Source organism: Carcharodon carcharias, chromosome 2 (genome assembly GCF_017639515.1).
Source record: "Carcharodon carcharias isolate sCarCar2 chromosome 2, sCarCar2.pri, whole genome shotgun sequence".
Classification (NCBI taxonomy): Eukaryota; Metazoa; Chordata; class Chondrichthyes; order Lamniformes; family Lamnidae; genus Carcharodon; species Carcharodon carcharias.
In genome coordinates, this window is record NC_054468.1 from 140,058,677 (window position 1) to 140,079,524 (window position 20,848).

The 20,848-nt window shown below is 44.2% G+C and overlaps 1 protein-coding gene across 1 annotated transcript in view; it reads left to right on the forward strand.

Annotated features, from left to right (window-relative positions):
- prkn (parkin RBR E3 ubiquitin protein ligase) overlaps positions 1-20,848 on the forward strand; it is a 1,436,618-nt gene that overhangs the window by 1,364,171 nt on the left and 51,599 nt on the right. Inside the window, exon 13 of the mRNA XM_041208007.1 lies at positions 14,749-14,794. Within this exon, the coding sequence (XP_041063941.1) occupies positions 14,749-14,794 (46 nt within the window). The remainder of the gene's footprint in view (positions 1-14,748; positions 14,795-20,848) is intronic.

The window sequence follows — 20,848 nt, forward strand, 5'->3', positions numbered from 1 at the left end:
GGAAAACTGACGTCAGTGGGAATCGGGGGGAAACTCTCCATTAGCTAGAGCCATACCTAGTACAAAGGAAGATGGTTGTTGGTGGTCAATCTTCTCAGATTCAGAAATTGGCCAGAAATTTTCATCCCGCGGGCGGGTGCACCCGCGACCCGAAAGTGAGTTAAATAGCACGTGATGTCGGGTGAGTGTCTGGACATCATCACACACTCTCGCGATATTTTGCTCGGTTGGAGTGGCACCCGCCATTAATTAAGCAACTACTTAAGACCCTTAACAGTCCAATTGACTGTGATTTTACCTTGCCCGTGCTATTTTCTGCTCATTGCATGGGCAAACGGGCAGGCGGCCAGCCGACATTTTCACAAACCTCATCCAAGGGTGGGATAAAAAGGGCCGGCATCATTGCACATGTGAGTAGTGAGGAGTTTTGGAGATAGTTTGCAGCTGGTTGCTCATTGGTACTTGACAGCTTCTTCTCTGTTTGGGGTTTCATTCTTAGCATTTCCAGGCTTCACTTCAGGACTCATTGCTGTCTGCCAGGCCCCCAGAGTATTTAGACCATGTGGACCCTTCCAGGTATCAGACTGCCTTCCCTTACCCTGGTAATGGGGATTGTGGTCTCCACTGGAGGCATCTCCTCTGAGGAGGAAGAGAGGGGCAGAAGGGAGAGGAGGCCAGGTGTCTCAATGCAGCTTCCAGGGGAAGGACATGTGGGAGGAGCGGTGCAGGCACAAGGGACACAGGGCCAGCAAGAAGTGAAAGGCGGAAGGGGCCAGGGTTTACAGGCAGCGATGCAGCTACCTCAGTATGTCCGAGGTGCAATGTTGAAAGAGGCTCTGCCTTTCAAGGGAGAGTGTGACCTCCATTTGCCAAATAATTGGGCTTGAGATCAGCTCCAACTGTGTGGGTGAACACCCCATGCCAGTGGCTCTGATGGTCACTGGCTCTTTCCAGGGGTCAGTGGGGGATCTGTGTGGAGTATCCCTATCAGCTGTCCACAGTTGCTTCAAGTTGGTGATAGAAGCTCTGTTCAGGCGGGTACTGACCTTTATTCTTTATCGTATGGACGAGGCCAGCTAGGCTGAGTGAGCCAGATGTTTTGCAGCGGTTGCTGGGGTTCCCCGCATCCAGGGCACCATCGACTGCACACATGTGGCTATCAAGTGAGCCGGGTGCCTTCGTCAACAGGAAGGGATTCCACTCCATGAACATGCAGATAGTTGTGATCACAAGATGCAGATTCTGCAAGTCTGTGCAAGGTACCCAGGCAGCTCCCATGACACTTACATTCTTAGGTACTCCCAGGTGCTGAGGCACTTCAGTGTTCCAGCCCAACTGGATGAATGGCTGCTGGATGATTAGGGCTGTCCTTTGAAGAGGTGGCTCATGATGCCTCTCCACCACCCAAGAACAGAGGCTGGAAGTGTTACAATATGAGTCATGCCTCCACAAGAGTGGTGGTAGAGAGGATCATAGGTCTCCTCAAGATGTGCTTCCAATGCCTGGACTGTTCAGGGGGTGCACTGCAGAACCCCCCAGAGGGGGTGTCACTGATAGTGGTTGCATGCTGCACTCCTCTCAATCTGGCACTGACAAGGGGGGACTCCACTGGAGGAAGAGGATCTTGAGGCAGCTGCACAGGACACAGATGATGAGTCCAGTAGAGAGTCAGAAGAGGAGCATGGTGAGGAGAATGCTGAAGGCATGGAGGCAGTCCTTGGTAACCTGCAAGGAGGCAGGGACACCAGAGATGCCTTGATCCAACGCTCCTTCAGCTAGATTATCAAAGATCAACTTCAAACACCTCCTTCAGCTGCCGCTTCCATCTCGGATATCTGAAAGGGCACTTTCATTTGAACACAAAGAACACTCAGTGCCTGTGCAATAAAGTTCAGAGCCATCTTCGCCCAGCATTATATACTGGCATTCCTTGCAACAATGAAATAAAAAAAGTGAAGCATACACAGGCCATGAAGACAAAAACACAATTTATGTCATTTTGAGAATTCAATAATGTTAACAGAAAGGTTTCTGATATTCAACATGGGACCAGTATACATAAAGTTGACAAAAATGAACATAAAATCACCCGTGAGCTGTCCCTCTTGTGCTCATGGTGCCTTTAACTTATGTTTGTGAGTGCTATGTCTAGGTGCTCCCAAACTGGCACTGACCAGTGGCTCATCCATCTCCCACACTGACACTGACCACCTGAGGTCAGTGCTTGTGTATGGGCTTGCAGGTCCAAGTGCAACCTCAGGAACCGTTGATTCTGTCCCTGGAGCTCTGTCTCCATTCTCTCAATGGAGGAGGCAGTGTGCTCGGCCATGATGGTCAACACAGTGCTCATGCTTTGCCTGGACTCCTCCATCACGGAGATCATGGCATGCAGACTCTCATGGACCTCCTCCAGATGCTCCCATACATCTCGCTGGACACCCAGCATCTGCCACCTAATGGATGACTCCAGAGTCTCATATCGGCTTTTGACTGAGCATCGTCCTGGTCTACAGCAGTCCTCTGGCTGCCGTCGCCCTGGGCACTCTCTGCGTTCGCTTGCACCTCAAATGATTGTGAAGTGCCCTCACCAATGTGCACCAATATACTAGCTGCCGCTCTAATGCCCACCGGTGGTCCTCTGGTGAGGGCAAAGATTTATCCAACTGCATAACTTGTGAGGTGTGCTCAAGTTTGTTTGTCCTCAGGGAACCCTGAAGATTTGGGGCAGTGAATCTTCAGGAAGGTGGAATCTAGTGCAAGGACACTTGCAATTATTAGAGCTGGCATGCACAGTGATAGTAATGGTCAGCAATGGCCTGAAACTTAGCTGTTGTCTTTATTGTGAATGGTTGGCACGTGTGCAGGTCAGAGGTCATTATTTAATCATGTATTTCATGGCCTGGATTTTTCCTATGGTGGGCGGGGGCGGGTGCAAAACCAATCACCGCCTCACTAAAGGACCACCGGTGGGCATTAGAGCAGCAGCTAGTATATCGGTGCACATTGGTGAGGGCACTTCACAATCATTTGAGGTGCAAGCGAAGGCAGAGAGTGCCCAGGGCGACGGCAGCCAGAGGACTGCTGTAGACCAGGACGATGCTCAGTCAAAGGCTGATATGATCGACTGTGCACCACCATTTTAAGCTGGCGGGCCAATTAAGGCCCGCCCAGCATAATAGTTCCATAGCACTCAGTACTACCTATGCGGGCTGGGGGAGGAGGAAGAGTCGGGGCCAGCGCTCTTTCCACATGCATGCAAAAGAGCACCTCAATATCTCTGAATATGAAAGTAATTAAAGAATCGGTTTAAAAATTTATTCAAACACATGCGCTGGGACATGTTTGTAAAAGTGGGAAAATTTATTTATTTATTTTATAAAAGCTTCAGGAAACCTCATCCCACCCATGGATGAGGTTTCCTAAAAAATGCAAATGCCACTTGGGCTTTTTGCCAGCCTGCCAACCTTAAGATTGGACGGACAGATTTCTTAACTAGTTTAATTCATTTCTCAATTACCTTAATAGGCCCTTAACATTTCAGCGGTCATGCAGCCGACTCCGGATGTCCAGCATGCCTGCCAAACGAAATATAACAATGACGTGCGATGATGTCAGGACACACACCCGACATTATCGCGCATCATTTTACGTGTCAGCATGTCAGGCCTGCCCCCGCACGCCGACCCCATGAATTCCCTACATGTACTGCTGGAGTTTATAAAATTCAACAGACCACTGCGGGCAGTAACTTTTACAGTGTATGGGATCATCTTTCAATGTAAAGCATACATGTTTAAGTGAGCAACTTAGCATTTGGAATCAAATGTCACCTGTCCACCTTTTTTGTTGAGTACCTTTGTACTCAATGCAACAGGTTTACCATGGTTCTCTGCTTTAATATTTTAGATTTCTTTTTCCAAGTTTGAGCTATCAGTTCTTACTAATGCTGTGTTTTGGGACTACATGGGGTTTATTTTTGCTCACAGTGCCCTCCATGGTGGGCAGCACCAAATACATTCCTTGCTGTTAATGAGTGGCTGTGCCCACGATGATGCATCCTGTACTTAGCATCCATTGCAGCCACAGTGGAGGGAGTGGAAATTTAAGGTGTTGGTTGGACTGTGGATCAAGTAGACTACTTTGTCCTGGATGGTGATGATTGACACATATCAGGCTGAAATCACTGTAAGCCGTGTTTTTGCTGAGGGGCTCTTCATTTCACTGAAGGTGGTAGTGCGGTACCTTGGAAGAAAGCATGCAAAAGTTGGAGTGGAACAAAAAGTAATTGGTAAAATCCTTACCTTGGCTGCAACAGGCTAATGCATATCAGGGAAAGTAATTTGCAGTCTTGATCGTCTCTTTTGGTGAATTGTAATGATGTTTAATAACATTCTGAGTTGAATTGTGATGGACCTTTTCACAGACAGCAGATACCACAAAGTGTAGAATTATGATATATGGTGATTAAATTACTGTCATTGGAGTATGATTGCAGATGGCTGTGTACACTTTCTTTGTTGAGAGTTTAGCATAAAGTAATAGCTGATCGTCGTCATGGCAACTGGAAGTAACAGTACAATCTTGTCCCTGTTTTCCTGTGCTACGCAATTTATGGCCAGGAACTGGAAGTGTGCCAAAGATCAGTCTAAAGGCCCAAAAGCCTGACCTGCCAAATCAATTATTTACTGCTATTGTCATTCATTTGCTTTGAAAACATAACATATTTTGATGTTTGCAACTCCGATTACCAAACATGGCTCTGTATATTTGCATACGTTTCCAGTTTTCAGATGATAATCAATAGCACTAACATGTTCCCAGTGTTGACTACATTGCATATTACTATTGACATGACTGCATCATAAAGACAGTGAGATGACACACACACAGCACTATTTTGAAGAAGGGGAGTTCTTCCCAAAACCTTGGCCAACAGTTATCCATCAACAACACCTCAAACCAGATGTTCTGCTCATTTATTTCAGTGCTATTTGTGGGAGCTTGCTGTGCTCAAATTGGCTGCTGCATTTCCTACATTACAGCAGTGACTACACTCCAGAGAACGTCACTGACTGTGAAGTGCTTTCGGGTATCCTGGCATTGTGAAATGTGCGTTATAAATGCAAACCCATATGTTAATGAAGACTGATATTTTTTCTCGTAAGTTTTTGTGATATTGATCAACTCAGATTCAGAACCATTTTCAAAATTCAATTATTTTAAAATGAATACTCATTTAACATCACAATCTTTTTATACGTTCAATGGTATCAATATAATCTGATTCCAAAGAAAAGAAACTTCCAATAATTGGAATTTCTTTTGCAGATTGGGGAACAAAATATAATCATACACATGCCAACCTTGAAAAACAGTGCGAGACAATTGGCATTTTAAAAATGCCTACACAAGATAGTGGGAAAACCTGACAAACCTAAAGAAGCTCTGAATATAGGCCTATGACATGTATTTACATTGTACAGACTGATATATAATATTAGAAAAGGCTTTTTAAAATGTTTCTTTAAAAAAAAGCTTACACAGCCTCCAAAAAAGCTGACAGCTCAGAAACTGCCCTGACGTGAAAACAGGTGGTTACGTGGGGACTTTGTAATTTAAGAAACCTACATTCCTTCACTTGTATTAAAAGGAAAAACAATACAAGGAGATGAAGGTCTGAAGGGAAATACACAGGCACAGAATTTCCCCTGGAAATTAATTTTGCATTAGATGTCAGCCCGATAGTTAATATGGCCCACAATATTCTTTTTATGTTTTAGAGCTACTGGTGCTAGTGCTGCTGGTTTAAATTAGATGACTGCCGAGCAGCATTTATAGTGAGCAAGGAGAAATCTTGGGCCCAGGTTTTTGTCCCCGGATCAGGTGCGTAGAATCGTGAAATTTCCCAGCTCAGCGAACATGACCTTTTCAGTTGGTGGTGGGGGCGGGGTTGCGGGCTGAAATAGGAGTGCCGGGCAGGTGCAACCGGAATGGGTACAGAGGCTGCCAAGTGCGGAGGTGGGCTGGAGCAAGGCCTGCTGCTGTGCTCCGGTTTATTACTAAATAATAAAAAAAAACCCTCCAGCCCTCACCCCTCATCCTCCTCAAAACCCACCCCCCACACACCCTATGCCCCATCCATGCCAACCCATGCCCCTCTACCCAGCCCCCATGGCCCCTCATACCCACAATGTCAACTCACTTTGTCTCATTGGACACTTGCTGGAGAATTTTGACAGGAGTTCAAAAATTGAAAGTCAGTGGAGGCAGCTGGTGATTTAAATGGCCAGCTGTCTCCATGATTTGTGCATGTGTGAATGCCAGCCCGATTCCTATCCTTCCCCTTCAAAGATGCAGAACGCTGGGTTCAGAAGCAGGACTTAGAAATTTCGGTCATTTCCAGGATTTTCGCCATGACAGAGAGCCTTTCTGTTGTGGTGAAGATCTGGGCCTTAGGCCTAGACTGTCTCAGCCTCACAATTAAATATAAATTTAAAAAACACAGTCAACATATGTAGCTATTAAGGAACGTAACAAAACATGATAAAAGGTAAATACTGCGGGTGCTGGAGATTGTGAAACTGAACAGAAAATGCTCAAAATATTCAGGAGGCCAGGCATCATCAATGGAGACAGAATCAGACCAGATATTTCAAGTAAAGGCCTGTCTTCAAAATTTAACAATAAAACTCATTGGATTCTGATTGAAGAACAACCTCCTTGACAATATAAAAGAATTCAAGAAGATAGCTAAGGAAAAGAAATCAGATAGATTTTAGACCGTGTACTAAAGGAGGAAAGCAAGGTAGAGAGATGGAGAGGTGCAGGGAGTGTGTTCCAAAACTTGGGGCCTAAGCAACTGAGGGTGCAGCTGCCAATAGTGAAGCAAATAAAATCGGTGATGCTCAAGAGGGCAGAATTAGAGGAGCTCAGATATCTCAGAGGATTATGGGGGCTGGAGAAGATCACAGAGATAAGGAGGGGCCAAGCCATGGAAGAATTTGAAAACAAGGATGAGAATTATAAAATCAGGATGTTGCTTGAAACAGCGAGCACAGGGGAGATAGCGTAAAGGCACTCAGCACAAATTATGATATGGACGACAGAGTTTTGGATGACTTCAAGTTTAGGGTGGGTAGAATGTGGGAGACCTGCCTTGAAGTAGTCAAATCTCTCAATGAGGACTAATATTTTACTCCTGATGTAAGTCATTGTGATATTAAACATATAGGTTTTCAAAACCATTTTCAAAACTCAAGTATGAACAATCTATAAAAGGGGGTAATACTCCCCTGTACATTACTGTTTGTCTAACATCAGAAAATAAGATTATTTTCCCTGTTGTTTGTCTTAAATGATGAGCTTTCTTTGGAGTTTATGAGAGACTATGGAGTATTGAAAGGACACTGCATGATATTAGTAATGAAAGTGTTAACATATTGCATAGCACCATTTCTATCCACATCAGAGTGAACCAGGTCCTTCTGGTCCTATTTTGGAATGAGTGCCACACTAATAATCCCCCAGGTTAGAATCCGAGCAGTTCATAATTCACAGCTTCAAAAGCTAAATTGATTTGAAAATTACCTCAGTCATATGGAACTGCAAAGCTATCTATACCCCTCACTGCATTTACCTCAGGTATTGTGAACTATGTGCTATAGCATTTACTCTAAACTAAACTGTGCATGAAAGCATTTGAATTTCTTTATAAAATTAGAGAAGAAGAAGCATCAGTTCACATCAATATTGTCTAAATCTGTACATTACAAAAACACGGAGGGATTTTTAACCCATCCCAATCAATGGGACTGGGTTGGGGGTGTGCATTTAAAATGGAGCATTCAGCCTTTTCCACTCCCTTCTCACTGGCCACCATATTAATGACTCACTGCCAATGACTAAGACGCCTGCCAGAAGCAGATGGAAATCACATAAATTCATGCAAGTTGAGTTCCAGCTACGTCACCATGACCCTGAATGGAATTTACTTCAGGCCTGAGCGGAGAGGTTCAGATGGCTTTCCAACCAATGTGAAAGCTGGTCAGCAACTGTCACAGTTATGAAGATACCTGCTAAGGTATGCTGAACTCTGTACTTTATAGATGAAAGTAAAATACTGCGGATGCTGGAAATCTGAAATAAGAACAGAAAATGCTGGGAAAACTCTGCAGGTCTGGCAGCATCCAAGGGGAGATGGTGGTGTGGTGGTAATGTCACTGGATTACTGATCCACAGGCCCAGGTGAGTTCTTTGGGGACATGGGTTCAAATCCCACCATGGCAGCTGGTGGGATTTAAATTCAGTAAAATAAAATCTGGAATTAAATGCTAATCTCAGTGATTATAATAACCACAGAACTATCTTTGACTGTTATAAAAACCCAACTGGTTCGTTAATGCCCTTTAGGGAAGGAAATCTGCTATCCTTACCTGGTCTGGTCTGGCCTACATGTGACTCCACAGCAATATGCCCTTTGAAATGGCTGAGCAAGCCATTCAGTTCAAGAGCATTTAGGGATGGGCAGCAAATGATGCCCATATCCCATGAAAAAAAAAACCTGTGGAGAGAGAAACAGAGTTAACACTTTGAGCCCATATGACTCTTCTTCAGAGCTGAAAAGAGTCTGACGAATCATGTGGACTCAAAACATTAACTTCTTTTTCCACAGATGCTGCCAGACTTGCTGAGTTTTACCAGCATTTTCTGTGTTTATTTCTTTACTTTATAGTACTCCTTCAGGTCCCACAAAGAAAATTCTGGCCTACTCCTACCCTAGACTTCCCTCGCACTTCACCCCCCCATCCTATAACTTAACCACCTGGTGACCAGTCCTTCCTTTGGTCTCCTAGCTGTCCAATCATCTTCTTCTGCCTCTAACAATCTACTATTTTCTGTCCATTTATGGTAGACAGATATGCATGCCGGGCCTGAAATCTAGGCTTATAAGTGCAGTTTCCATTCGCTCCATTTCCCCCTGGGAGTTATCAAAGTCTTCGAATTTGCCACACTGTTTCAGAACATCTCTTAAATGGTGATGTTCTAAAACAGCAACCTGCATTTAGACAGCACTTCAATGTAGTAAAATGGCTCAAGGCGACTCACAGAAGCATCATCAGAGAATATTTGCCATTGAGTCACATAAAGAGATATAGGCCAGGATTTTTCGATCCCACCCGTGGCAGGAAACATCACGGATAGGACAGAAAATTTGGAGAGGCAGCCAAAAGTCCATTGATTTTCGGCGGGAATTTCTGGTCAAATCCCGGCCATAAGGACTATTACCAAAAGCTTGATTAATGAGGTAGGCTTTAAGCAGCATTGTGCAAGAGGATAGAGGTAGAGAGGCATCGAATGTTAGGAAGGAAATGCTAGGGCCCAGGCAGCTGCAGGCATGACCATCAATGATGTTGCAAAAGAAATCAGTGATGCACAAGAGGCCAAAGCCAAAGAATTCTCTTGCTAAAGCATTGGTGCACTCATAAATGAAGCACTGAAGTGCCTAAATACTTGCTTGAAAAAGATGGCCTGTAGCATAGATGTTCAGCTTTGGACAGTACAATATGCATGAATAGTGTATGAAGACGCATTACGATTTTTCAAAATGGTAACAAAATGATTTTAGCTTTGGTTCAGATTCAATTGTAGCAAGCTTCTTGATAAAAGTGGCACTTAGGAGATTAAGAGAGAAATGTCTCACGGTGCTATTGATCACTTATAAAGTGGAACACTGCATGAGAAAGCACATCAAGTTCTTGGCAAGCTTTACAGACAGCATCACATAGATTACTGCCTGAAAGTTGAGAATGTGCTCACTGATATATTGCTGAGCTACAGAAATTGGTTTCAAGTGTCATTTGCAGGTCTCAGAATGTATGAGGACTAGACTATATCAAGCACATGATCAACTCAGGGCACTGCTCTATTGTTGAGCGTGGCTGAGAAAAATGGAAGAGAATATCGGGGAGTGAACAGAGTGTGAAACCATGCTGCTGATTCACTATGAGCCTGTTACACACTGGCATGGACGAATTTCACCCCCATGTTTTCTCCTGTAGTTAGCATATCCAATATGCAGCTTACCCTGCCCACCTTGCTGGTCTGTACAAATGATGAAGGTTGATGTTTGAAGTATATTCTTCCTGTCATGTCCAGTATTTCCAGATTATATACATGCACCTATCTTCTATTTACAATGAGTCATACCTCTAGTATCAGGTGGCACTGGTGACTCAATGATTTGGCCACAAAATTATTTTCTTCATCTTCCAAATGCTCTGTGTTATGCATCAACGTCACTATATTTCCTTTTTCTTCCATTATACTGATCTTTTAAAATCCATCACTCCATCATGGGACACGTTGAAATGTCCAATTTCAGCAGAGATACGTTATCATTTTACTTCCATTTTTTTGTGTTTGACCATCCCACCCTGGAGTAGCAGCTCCATCATGAACATATTTAAATGAAGCTCTTATCATGTGTCATTATGTCCTATTTGGAATTAGAGTCAGCTCTGCTCTCACGAATGGATATAAAAGATTCCATGGCACAATTTCAAAAAGGAACAAGGGAATTAGTCACAGTATCTTGGCAATACTTATCTCTAAATCCACATCCCTAAAAAAATCAGATCATCTCATCATTATCACATTGCTGTTTGTGGGAGCTTCCTGTGCAAAAATTGACCACCTTGTTTCCTACATTACAACAATGATGACACTTCAAAAGTACTTCGTTGGCTGTAAAGCAGTTTGTGACATCCTGAGTTCATGAAAGGCACTATAAAAATGGTTATCTACTTTTGTTTATTCGTACAATATTTCTCCACCTCCACTGCCCTTCCAGTAATTTAATGAAATCTTCCAATTTATAGTCAGACAATGTTCAATCATATAAAAAGATACAACATAGGTGTGATTTCCACTGTAATTTGAAGGAATTCTGATAATCAGTATTTGAAATTCTTGAGATCCCACAGAAAAAAGTAATGGAATGGTCTTTCTGGATTTTATGGACTTAAGAATTAAGTCCAGTTCATGGGATCTCTTGCACAAAAGACATTCAGCAACCCTTTCTTCAATCAAATATTACAAAGAATTGTGGTTACTAATCAATTTCCTGTGACATTGTCCATGGAGAGCCCAAGAAAGAAAGAACTTTTATGTATATAGCCCTATTCATGACCTCAGGATGTGCCAAAGTGATTAGACAAGGTGTAATCTTTGAGTGAACTGCAGTTAGAGGCCCAGATACATTTCAGCCAAGGCATGTAACTTAATTCAATGTCCATTTCAAAGTCCTATGTTATGGCGTGGCAGATTTGGAAAACTTGGAAGACCGTTCCTTCACTGTCACTAGATCAAAACCCTGGAACTCCCTTCCTAATAGTACTGTGGGTGTGCCTACACCACAAAAAAGATGTGAGCCAAGTGAACCAAATCCACCAGGGAAACTTGGCCACACTATCAAAATAGATTTGCAATTTGTATTTATTACAAGAAAATTTGTAAACTGAATTCAGAAGTAGTGAGCCCACTAACAACTTTAGAGATTTTAAAAATTAACTCAAACCATTTATTAATGAAAGAAAAGAATTCAAACACAGGCATAAGACTACAGTTACTTGATATTATAGCAAATCCTAAAATTCCTAATTAACCTGACTCCCAACTACACACCCCCTTTAAGGCAGCAGTCCATAATAGATTTTAAATTTAAATAGGAAATTCAGCAAGGTTACTATACACACCCACTCGATAGTGGAATTCCAAAGGCTTTTTAACACAACTTTAATTACTGGACACAGCAGACTCCTGCAAAAGTGGCAAGAGGCTCCTTCCAAGTCTATTTTACACAGTGTACTTGGCCACATCCACATGGGCTTCCATCCTTTTTTATAAATGTTTCTCTTTCTTTGATGTGTAAAGTCCCATTGTTCCACACGTCTTTGGAAACTTACTTTTCCCATAATATAAAAATCTTTCATGTTGTCAGTATGGTCAGTACCTCTGGGAAAAATAAGCACACTGCTTGGCCTTGCTTACCTTGTTGGTGGTAAACATCCTACCCTCCCTTTGAAAATCAAATAACCCCTTCACTTGTTGAAAAATGCAAATTTCCTTCACATCTTATCTACTGACACTTCTACTCTAGCTCATTCATTAGCATTTCACATACCCTTTTTACACCTATCTCTTCTGATAATTTCAACCTTACAGTCTATCTGACTCTAATTCAATTAGATCTGTCACACAGACAGAACCATTCACATTCACAACCGTAAACCTACCCTAAAATATCCCACAATGCTATTATGAAAAATATGATAGTTTCATAACAATTATAAACTAACTCATAACAAAAAAAATGCTATGCAACATTGCCACATGGCATTACCAGCAGCATGGCAATGACCTGTTACTAATAGGGTGCAATTATAGTGTTTTCGCTACAAGGAGCCGAATTTAACTTTCCAAAATTGGCAGTAATTGCCTCAAATTGAATAAGGTAAACTTACTTCCACGTCAGCGCTGATTTTTGCAAGTTAAAATCAACCCCTAATTGTGCAAGTAATGTAATTGTAAGGGGCATAATCTGTGCTTACAAGGACCCAAAGGCCCAGGACCGTGGCAGACATTCTCCATGCTTGAAAATCCCATTTCTCTAGCTTTGGTGGGACCCACCATATGGCTGAAGGCTGCTATACCTGGTGAAATAAGGAATTCTAACCTCTAGAAGGGCACAACTCCCACAACCAAGAGGGGAAGGGGAGTGTGCATTCAAAGAAGTGGATCGAATTCCCCCAAAAATAAACCCATTTTTAAAAAAATTTATAAGACAGGCTTATGCTTTTGAACTGGGACTATTCATACCATAAATACATCCTTCAGTAAATAATAAGTATTTTAGTGCTCTGAACTGCCTGAGTAAAGTGTTCAAATGGGAATGAAATGATGCAGAAAGATCTTAAACAATCCTGAGTACATTTCCTAGACAGTCAAGATATCTGCTGCTCTTACTGCCACCTAATGTCTAAAAAGGGCATCTATTGGAATCTCTGTGTTTGTGATAGAAGGGCAATTTCAATGCAGCGCACAGATTTTTAAATTATCTTCATGCTTGGGGGCACATTTACATTGCCACATGTCCATCCACCTGTCCATGAATATTAATTTGTCAGCTCAGCAACTTAAAAATGCTTCACTGAATGCCAAACTTCATCTCAATGAACAACTCAGTGACATCAGTCTCACCCATTTATCTCTCTCCCCTTCTTTTGAGAACAGGCTTTTGGGAAAATGTAGTTGTGTCTGCATGTTGGCCAAAGAGTCTGACGGGTAATTTTGGAACCTAACTTACTTTACAGACATTCTGAAGGAACCTTGTGTGTCAGAAGGATGAAATGGGCTCCCTCTGCAGATAGCTGACCCTTGGAATATTGCAGTGATGACTTTAACCCAATATTGAACGTATTTATCCAAAGAAAGTTGTTATATATTTTACACTTTATGTAATTCTTTTATACACTTTAACATTCACCACTCAAATTAGTGACCATCAGGTTCATGAAATTTGAATTCATTAACAGTAAGTGCAAAAAATTGGTCAGTCACATGTTGCCTGAAATGATGCTGTTTGCATTCTTTTCAATCACTGAAGTTAACATTTGACTGCAGCAGTACTCAAAAATGCCTTTACTATAACAAAACATTGTAGAAAATGCAAAAGTTTATTTTGCAAACCTACCACCTGATCTGGTCTGACCCAACCTGATTCCTGATTCCAAAACCCACTCTCATTTCTTATATCACTCCCACACTTCCCCTCCCAGTATCAACTCTCATAATCCCAATCCCAATATCAACCCTCCCAAACCCATTCCAAATATTAAAACCCCCAAACCCACTCCCATTCCCACTCCCAAACCAACTTGCAATCCCATTCCCAAACCCACTCCCACACCCACTCCCAAGCCTTAACCCTAACTCATTCCCAAACTAACTTGCAATCCCATTTCCAAACCCATTACTAATCCCACTCCCTAACCTAGTTGCGACCCTACTCCCAAACCCACTCATGAAGTTAATCCCAAACTCATTCCCAATCCCCCTCCCAATATCAATCCCCCTAACCCCACTCCCAATACCAATCCTCCCATTCCCACTTTCAATCCCACTCCTAATAACAACACTTCCAAACCCATTCCAACATCGACCCTCCTCACCCGACACCCAAATATCAGCCATCCCAATCCCACTCTCAATATCAATACTCCCCACTCAATAGCCAATATCAAATTCTCAGAATTGGCACAGCTTAGAGATCCTGGATGCTGGTGGGGTCAAAGGAGCTTACAATGATAGTGAAGGTTGACTACATGGAAGTATTTGAAAACAAGGATGAGAATTTTAAAATTATGGTGTAGCCAGACCAGGTGCCAGTATGGGTCAGCGACTACATGTGTGATGGGTGGACATGACTTGGTGCAAATTAGAATTTGAGTAGCAGAGTTCCAGGTGAACTCAAGTTTGTGTACAGCTTGAACATAAGACAGTTAATTCACTTTTTGAATTGTACTAGCCCAGGAGTGTGGAATCCATTTGAGCAAATACAACAGCTGAGCCACATAACAGTATTCATGGAACAATGAAACACTTAGGGTATAGAGTTAACTGTTTATCCACCTTGCCAGCTTTTCAACTACTTTCATATCATTCATACTCTTTAAATTCATACTCTTTCAGTTTGTTTTCTGCCGTGAATGCAAGGAAGAGTACCATAAGGAAGAGTGCAATGGCCTCCACATTAGAGAAACCGCTGTGAACCAGCAGGTAAGAAAGTGAATTCTCAGAAAGGCAGCACTTTCAAATGCTTTTTGATGCTGCAATTGCAAACTGTTAGTTAGAATTTTGCTCTGAAAGAAAATAACTCTGCTTCTGTCTTGTGCAAATGCTATCTTTAAATATGATGGCTATATTTGTGAAATAGGGTTCCATATTTTTTCAAGCCATGGTTTACAGTGGGAATTGATGGATATGATGAGAATGTGCAGGTTCATCTATTAAAAAGGGACAAATAGATTTTTCCTGTTTCTAAAGAATTTTATGCACTTATTTCAGTCCTGACATATGTGTACAAAAGTAACAAACGACACAGCGTAGGTTACAAAACTATAAATACAATCAGGGAGATCAAATGATGTTGTAAAGCTGCATGAGCATTTCTTGAATGGTTTATATGCATCATCTGAACTCTGAGCTCAGATTTTACCCTTGAAGTATTTCATGGTGATCATTATTAACTCTTATGGAATGATACAACATATAAGGAGGCCATTCAGATAATCATGCTGGCTCTTTGAAAGAATTAACCAATTCGTCCCACCCCATTGCTCTTTCCTCATAGCCCTACAATTTTCTCCTTTTCAAGTATAATCCAATTCTCCTTTGAAAGTTACTAAAGGGTGGAATCGTCCCAGATATGCACTAAGTGCGGTAGCAGATGGATAAATCGATGGCGGCTTCTCACACTGTATCGTCCCAGACCAGCCACATTAATTATGCATTCCCAGGAATCACACTGTTTTGATAGTGGGCGGGCCCCAAATAACCCACCACGCCATCACCTGCTGCTTCATCATGCCGGGCGCCACATTTAAAGTACAGACGCACACACACCCCTCAGTGCTTCCAGCCCAGGACTACTCAAATAAAACATGGCCCTGAAAGGTAAGAAGACTGCAGCCCCCAGGTTTAGTGACCCATCCTTCTTGTGCCTTTTGGACACTGTGGAGACCCGCCATGATGTCCTCTACCCCCCACTCTGGCCACAGGAGGAGCAGCAACATTACCACACAGCTTGGTAGGCAATGACAATGGTGATCAGTGCCAATGCTGCACAGAAGAGGTTGGCCGTCCAATGCAGATAGAGGATGAATGATCTCATCCATGCCACCAGGGTAAGGCAACCACCTCATCACTCTAAACTCACACACTCAAGCCCATCACACATTCACTGGCATCTCACTCATTGCCAGCTCAAGGGACATCACCACCGATTCTTTCACACACACCCTCACATCTCCATCTGGCCTCATCTGTTCTGGAGACTGCTTCCTCAGCCCTCACCATCTTGAGGCCACTTGTACAGATCAACCTGTGCCCCCACACAAACCCCTTCCTCAGTACAGCCCTCACCCTGCAGTCTCTTCTCTTACAGGCCACTTCTCCCCCTACCCCAAGCAAGCCCTAGCTATGTATCCATACAAAGCCTTATGGCTGATCTGGTAGGTAGAGATCTGCCCATGAGACCCCTAAAAGTGCTGTGGTGCTGATGACTGCTAGTGTTGCCCAAAGCAAGATAGGCAAACAATCCTCGAAGTCCCTAGCGAAGTGCAGCTCACCAGGTGCATGGCATTTATTTGCAGTTGTGAAACACATGCCAAAGTAGGCAGACAATCCAGTGTTGGTGGGGGATGATTCCGGCAGGCTGGCCTTATAAGGATATGCCGATGTATTATAATGAGGTTCCTGATGTCTGATGGCAGGAAATGTTGCCTGCCATCGATGGGTTGAGCGGACAATCGCAAACTGGCTTCTCAACATGGTGAAACTGATTTTTGGCCTTCTCGTCATATTGTCCACTCACGCTGTCGAATACGTCCAATGCCAGTGGGCACGGATGTTTCCACCCAATGAATCTGCTTCCAGCACCCTTTCAGGGACTGCATTCTAGATCACAATATCTCCATACATTAAAAAATGCTCATAATTTTGTCCCTGCATTTTTTGCCAATGTAAATCCATGCCCTTTGTAGGTTACCACCCTCCTGCCAGTGAAAACATTTTCCCCTTCCTACTCAATCAAAGCCCCTCTGTTATATCTTCCCTCTGCTGTAAAGATCAACAATCCCAACTTCTCTGTCTTTTCCATGTAACTGAGGCCCCTCATTTCCAATATCATTCTGTTAACTCTCCTTTGCACCATCTCCAAGGCATTGGCAACCTTCCTCTAAATTGTGGTGCCCATAATTGGGCACCAATTCTATGAGCAGACCACACCATCCTGGAGGATTACTGGTTACCTGAACTTAATCAATTGGCACACCTCTTTTCGATGAATAGATCTCCCAAATGCCATTCAGTATTCTTGTTCTGCAGCTCTCCAATCACGGTTTTCCATGTTGTTGGTGTTCACGTTTTCATCCCATAGATTATGGTAAATAGACATAGCACAGCCATCTTGAAGATTCAACTTATTGTTCTCATTTAGCATCTTCCTCTAGGTTTTTCCATTCTCCCTTGTAACATGAATTCATTCCTGAATTTGCACAGTGCCAAATGTCTAAATTTCTGTCACTCATTCCAACACTTATATTTCTCTGTGTGGTTGTCATAAATCACGATTTTTTAACCATTTTTCTTGCAGACTGGATTTGGGAATGAGTTATGCTTAAAACAAAAGCAAAATAAGTTTGCAAGGGCTTAAAAAGCTGCAGCTACAGGATGGTGATCTTGTGTAATTAATAATCAAGGCATTGAAGAGAACTACACAATGAGACCATGGACATGAAGTATTTATCGTCTTGTCTCATATGGTGACAAGTATTCCTGTCCTTTGTGGTAAGGACAACTCCATTCATGCTGGACATGGCATGAAGTGTTTTCTCTTGGTAAAAAAAAAGTAGTTAGTTTGCTAGCAGGCCTGCTGGCAAATTTCTACATTTAATTAAGAAAAAGCATGTTTGGGAGCCAGGGGATCAGTTTTCACTTCTGGCTGACCATCAAATGAAATAAACCATCCACTTGCCAAAAGAGTGCAGTTTTCATTTTGAGGCATTGCAGCCATTTATATCAGACCGGAGCATCAAAAGGGAGTCCTGATGCAGCTTACTGAGTTAAGGATAACCTTTGTCAACCTGCCTTCGTGGTGTACAGCAGGAGAGGTTAAAATTACAAAGGAGCTGTCCCAGGCAGAAGCGGCCTCTGGTTCCCCCAAAAAATGTGGAAGTTACCAATGCTGGTATTATTGGGCTTTAGCATCAGTAGAACTAATCCAATGTGGCACACACTGGCACCATTTCCAACTTAAAACAGGGGTCGTGATCCTACAGGCGGAATCATCCCAGATTTGTGCTAAGTGCGATAGTGAAAAAGTCATTTTACCGCTGGTGGCAGTGGTGGGTTTTCGCATCGTATCGTCCCATTCCTGGTGCATCCAGTCTCATTAATAATGCATTCACGGAAACACTCCGGATCTCTGGCGGGAGGGCTCAGATTTTCCCGTCACACCATGACCTCAGTGTTTTCTCACTCTGGACACCATATCTAAAGTGCATCAGAGCACATGCCTACTTCCTGTCCAGGATTTTACAGCCCCTCCCGCCCAGTGGGATATTACAGTCCAGCTGAACTGAATGGAGATTTAAATGGCTGGTCACATCCTCCAGGGGAAAGCACGCCATAGCGGGGCCGTAAAATCCTGGCCCGTGTCTTCAGACCAGAGCTGTTCCAGGCGACAGATGGTTCCAAAAGCAAAGAAGATGGCAGCCCCCAAGTTTAGTGACGCCTTTCTGGGGGCACCTGCTGAATGCAGTGGAAGGCCACCATGATGTCCTCTACCCCTGCTCTAGCCACAGGAAGTCCACCAGAGTCACCAATCTGGCCTGGGAGGCAGGTGGCAGCAGCGGCCAGCGCCATTGGAGCATACAACCATCATGTGGAGGAAGAGGGTGAATGCCCTCATCCATTCTGCCCAGGTAAGTCAACAACTTCATCAATCTCAACTCATACACTCACAAACCCATCACACATCCACAGGATCTCACACCTCAAGGGACAACACCACTAATTCTCACACACATCCTCACATCTCCATCAGACTCATACCTTCTGGAGGTTGCATCCTGGTCCCATCCACTCACCACAGAAACATTTCACGTAGTTCCAAGCCTCCTACTCACACTCTCGCCATGTGTTTTCATGCAGGAGAAGCTGGCTCACAACAACAGGGAGAGGTCCCAGACCAGGGGTGGATTGGCCCACGTTAGGCCCCTCACTCCATTTGAGGAATGTGCCATCGCCCTGACTGGTGAGGACATGGACCGTGGCAGCAGCGATGGTGAGGTCGGTGGCGAACACCCACATGAGGATCCTGCACCACATTACCCCTCTCTCAACGCAACTGTGCAAGCACTCTCTTTCTCTCCTGCTTTTGACTCTGCTGCCATGCCCTCATTGTCTCTACTTTGGTTCACAGGGAGCTCTGCCAAGCGACCAACACCCTCAGTCAGCCAGTCCCTCAGCTCCACCCAGGTCCTCATCTCCAGCGAAAAGGATACCTCCTCCGTTGAAGAGCTGGAAATAAGCAGCCTGGAAGCACCGTCACAGCACTTACCCACACCCTCCACCAGTGCAGAGACAAACCACCTCAATGGGACCTGGACCTAGAACAGGCTCAGGTTCACAAACTGGTGGTCACCACACAGACACGTGTCTGCAGCAGGAGGAGGCAGGTTCAGCCAAGCTCCCTGATTCTGGGGAAGAGGCATCTGTGAGGGCTGAGTCAGATGATGACCCTCTGGATTGGGCCTTCCAACTCATCGTGGAGAGTCAGGAGGCGGGGGAACATTATGCAGAGTGTTGGAAACCCTCAACAGAGTGGCATGTGGGTTAGAGGAGTGCGTCCACCTGCTCTCTGATGAAGTGGTGCCCACATGTGCACATTTAGAGGTCTCCATGGGAAGGATGGCGGACACCATGGAGACCCTGGTCCAACTTAACTCAGAGATGCATGCAGACCTGCACTCCATCGTGGTAGCCATGGATGAGTTTCTGCAGTGACAACATGAGAGGGAAACTGGGCACCTCAGTGTCCCTCCAGTTGTTCCTTCCCCTCAAGCAGTCAGACCAGGGCCCCAGTGCAGCCGGTTGGTGGAGGAGTGGCAGCTAGATACTCTGGGTCATCCACTCAGGAATCTCAGAGGCTGTCAGCTCCCTCTGAGCCCCCTTTGCCTGTGACCCCCCCTCAACCTTGTCCTCTGTCACCGCAAAGGGAGCAGCTGGCTTACAGTAGGGCAGCCAAAGCAAGCCAGGGCCCTCAAGGCCCTCAAGGATCTCCAGAGGATACATGCCTAAGCCATCAGCGGCAACAGGGCCAACCATTGCACAGGCTGTCTCCACCCCTGCTGCCAATGTCAGGGCAGCACCGAGAAGAAGAGGTAGGCCTAGAAAAGTTATGAAATTTGGGTCACAAGTGGTTGCACGGGTGAACATATTTTGTCACTTTATGATCTGAAAATGTACTTAATTTCACTGAATGATGTGTAATGGTGTCTTTCAGCTTCATTGACAGCCTGCGAGAGTCCTCCCACTGCATTCCACCAACCCCACCCCCGCCCAACTAACAGATCAACTGCACTCAGCTGGACCACAAGTGATTCTGGAGGGAGAGGTGTGTGTGTGTGGCCGGGCCTTTCAGAGCCTCTTGGAAACATTCTCCCACGCACATGGAGCCTTCACCCATCAAACTCATCTCACAGTCCTGAGTATTTTGACTGCTGGGGTTCTCTTTCAGTTGTCCATCTGAGCTGACCGGCATCTCTGCCCACCCACTGATCACATTCCCATGCAGCACCTGTACTTGTTCAACATGAGGCTCTGCTCACGTTCAATTTCTGTGAAATGGTAGTTGTCAAGTTTATCGTCAGCTTCCCTGTCCTTTCCTCTTCCCCAGTCACCCATGTCCTTTCCTCCATCACTGTCGACCGCCACCCCCCCCGGCATCAGCTTCCACCTCCCCACCGTCACCCACCAACCTAAACCCTTCTCTTTCCTGGATGTCCAG